Here is a 3,098-nt window from a genome sequence, read left to right as displayed (position 1 = left end):
TCTTTGTTTGAATGACTTTCCCAAGGAGTCCAATGAGTTTTGTCAATCCTAACATATGTATTTATACTAGTCAACTTCGTGATGAGATTTTCTTCAAAATTACGTGAGTTCCGAAATTTCCCCTTTTTGTGCATTTAAATTTGTGGTACAATGTACTTTGCTTATTTACTTATTTGATAGTATCACATTTAAACCTTTGTTCTGTTTTCTTTTTCTTTTGCAGTATTAAGTGGGAATTCTGAGTTAGGGGTCTACGATGCTGAGCTTCAGTACAAAATTAAAATGGAGACCGAAGAGACTGCTGCTGAACAGGCTCAAAGGAAGATGCATGAGGTATTACCTTGCTTCTCTCTTTATGAACTGAACTTTATATCTTAAGAGCTAAAGTTTTTGGCCTCATCTGTCACATTATACCAATGCTCTGTCTTCCAGTTCACCCATCCGTGACCGTGCTGTGCACTGACTTTACAACATCAAAGAAGCAAATTGAGGAGCTGACAACGAAAGTAATTGACCTCGAGAGTCAGATCCAACAGTGGAAGGATCAGAAAGCCAGCTGGGATGAGAAGATAAAAGTACTTGAACGTGACCGCGATGAAGCAAGGGAAGAGGCACGCGGAGCTATTTCCGAAAAGTGTGGTCTCAAGGAGAAACTGGAGAAGGCTGTGCAAGAGGCAAATGATGCCACGACCACTAATGAGAAGGCAAGATTGAGTCTGCACTTAAAGCTTTTGGCGAGAAGCATGATCTCTCTTAGGATACTTGTATTGATACCTTAATGCCCAACATTCTTGGCCTCATTTTTCATGCCATGTCAATGCTTGATATTTCAGGTCGTCTCAACCATTAAGGAGCTGGTCACCAGCCTTGCAACATCACAGGAGCAAAATGCTGTGCTGACGAAGCAAGTAAGTGACCTCAAGAGTCAGATCCAAGAGTGGGAGAAACAAAAATCCATCTGTGCCGAGAAGAATAAAAATCTCGAGAAGTACTGTGATGAAGGTTGGACGAAAGCAAGCAGAGCTATTTCCAAGTTGCGTGATATCGAGGATAAATTGGAGAAGGCTTCCAAAGAGGCAAAAGATGCGAAGGCCTCCGCTAAGAAGGCAAAATTTATTGTTGACAAACAGGCGGAATATGCTAAGAAGGCTGTAGCCTCGACTAGGAAAAGTTACAAAGTTGGCTTAGGTAATTTTGTTGCGTACCTGGCCAATGACGAGGGCAGGTCGGTAGAGGACTATGTTAACGAGCTCATTAAGGAGATGACTCCTGATAATAAAGCCCCGGCTGATGGGACAGTTGACATTGCAGGACATGGTGACAAGGCTATAAAGGATGAAGCTGAAGCCCTATAACCACCACCTGGCTAGTTTGCTTGCTATTTCGATAATGTTGCCTTGCATGGTTACAATATTTTGAGTAGGGTAAGACTTAGCAGTATTTTTGTTGTCGGTGCTTGATACATTGTTCCTACACACATGAACAAGTTTTGTAAACTGCATATTTTGTTTTTTTTTCTTTGATGCTATGAACTGCATCTTTTGTGAATATATCAAAAAATTAGAGGTTGTCATAAGTATGAACTGCTCTAAAACCCGTGTAATCCACGGGGATGCTCTAGATTGTGCATTTTTAATTATAGTTTTTAACAGTATATTCGTGTTGTTTATAGGTGAATTGTTGACATTAACATATCTATATGAGTACTTTTGGTTATAGATTTGGAAAAAAAATTAGGGCACTTATTTTCAATTTCGCCCCAGCCCCTATATGGAATGGAACGGCCCTGCCTCCGTGTTCTTGGATTTGAGCTCTACTTCCACCTTTGTTCTTTAAGAGAGGAAGAAACATGGTACAATCTTAAAGCTCGAACTAAGAATACAATACAGTATGCATCTATAAACAGAAACTTGACTATCAATTTAATTCTTATAAGCAGATTCATCAAAATCTATTCAATGGTTTTATATTTTAATTATTGCTAGATGAAATAGTTACTCGATGATACTTATTACTTGGCAAGGGAGAAAATACTTATGGTTTCAAAAAAATATATCATAGATGCTCCGTTTGTTTGTCATTTTAAATTCATTCTCATACCAACATTAATTCATTATTTGTACTTACCATAGATAATGAATTGTAGTTACCACTAACCCGAATAAATTAATAATTAATAAAATAATAATTTTATTAAAATAATATCTTTTTTATCTTATTATTCCTAATAAATTAATAAACTCGTTAAAATAAATATTTTCAGTTGTATAAAAGAATAGTACTATTTTTTTTAATATCATTATTGATGACCCTCGGATTGAGTCATATTTAAGTGAGGAACAACACTCTTTTATTAATACTTATTTTTTCAACTCCTTTTAAGTAGGGCAATTAGTCTCTATTTATAGGGAACCCTTAATGGGGCCCCTATTGGGCTTTTTATTATAAGATTATATATTAAAGCTCCTATCTATGGTCCTTCCTCCTCCTTTATTATCGGGCCCAACATTTGTCCCCGCGAACATTATTGTAATATCTTTAGATTTGCGTATTATGACCTGTAAAAAATAAAAAGTAAACCAAAAGATAAAAAATGTTAAAAGAAAAACTTTTGTGTTTTTTTGCTCATGCCTCCTTTTTATTATTTTGTTATCACCATTTAGTTAAATATTTAGAAGGTATGTAATGATAGTAATACAGTATGTATTGATTTAAATATGAGAAGTCTTTTCACCGTCCCTCTCTTTTATCAAACAGGTGCTACAGTGTTTTAAAAAGATCGTATCTTCTCTCCGGCGTCTCCACTTCTCCTGTAAGTCTTCTGCAACTTAACACTTTATTCTGATTAAATCTTTAACGTTTTAGATTCAAGTTCTTGATTTGCATTCTTCGTCTTTGAGTCTTGATTTTCCACGTTAAAATCTTTGTGGTTTCTTTTTCAATTCCATGGCTAACCCAAACTCTGCTTCGTCCAACCCCTTTCGCAATCCTGAAAAACGACCTTTAGATGAGGGCGACGAAGAATCTGCCATAAACTTAGATAACCTGGAGATTCCCAACTAGAATTCGTGTAAATCTTTCGACTTTATGAATGAAGA

At 36.2% G+C, this 3,098-nt stretch overlaps 1 protein-coding gene across 1 annotated transcript; it reads left to right on the top strand.

Moving 5' to 3' along the window:
* Positions 1 to 416: 416 nt before the first annotated feature.
* LOC141660167 (uncharacterized) lies at positions 417 to 1,616 on the top strand. The gene is made up of 2 exons (XM_074467128.1): positions 417 to 704; positions 834 to 1,616. Exons 1-2 carry the CDS (start codon positions 417 to 419, stop codon positions 1,353 to 1,355), a joined length of 810 nt encoding a protein of 269 aa, XP_074323229.1. The 3' UTR covers positions 1,356 to 1,616.
* Positions 1,617 to 3,098: the final 1,482 nt, after the last annotated feature.

This window comes from Apium graveolens, chromosome 5 (assembly GCF_009905375.1).
Source record: "Apium graveolens cultivar Ventura chromosome 5, ASM990537v1, whole genome shotgun sequence".
NCBI lineage: Eukaryota > Viridiplantae > Streptophyta > Magnoliopsida > Apiales > Apiaceae > Apium > Apium graveolens.
The sequence above is the reverse complement of the archived record's forward strand: the minus strand, read 5'-3'. Positions and strand labels throughout refer to the sequence as shown.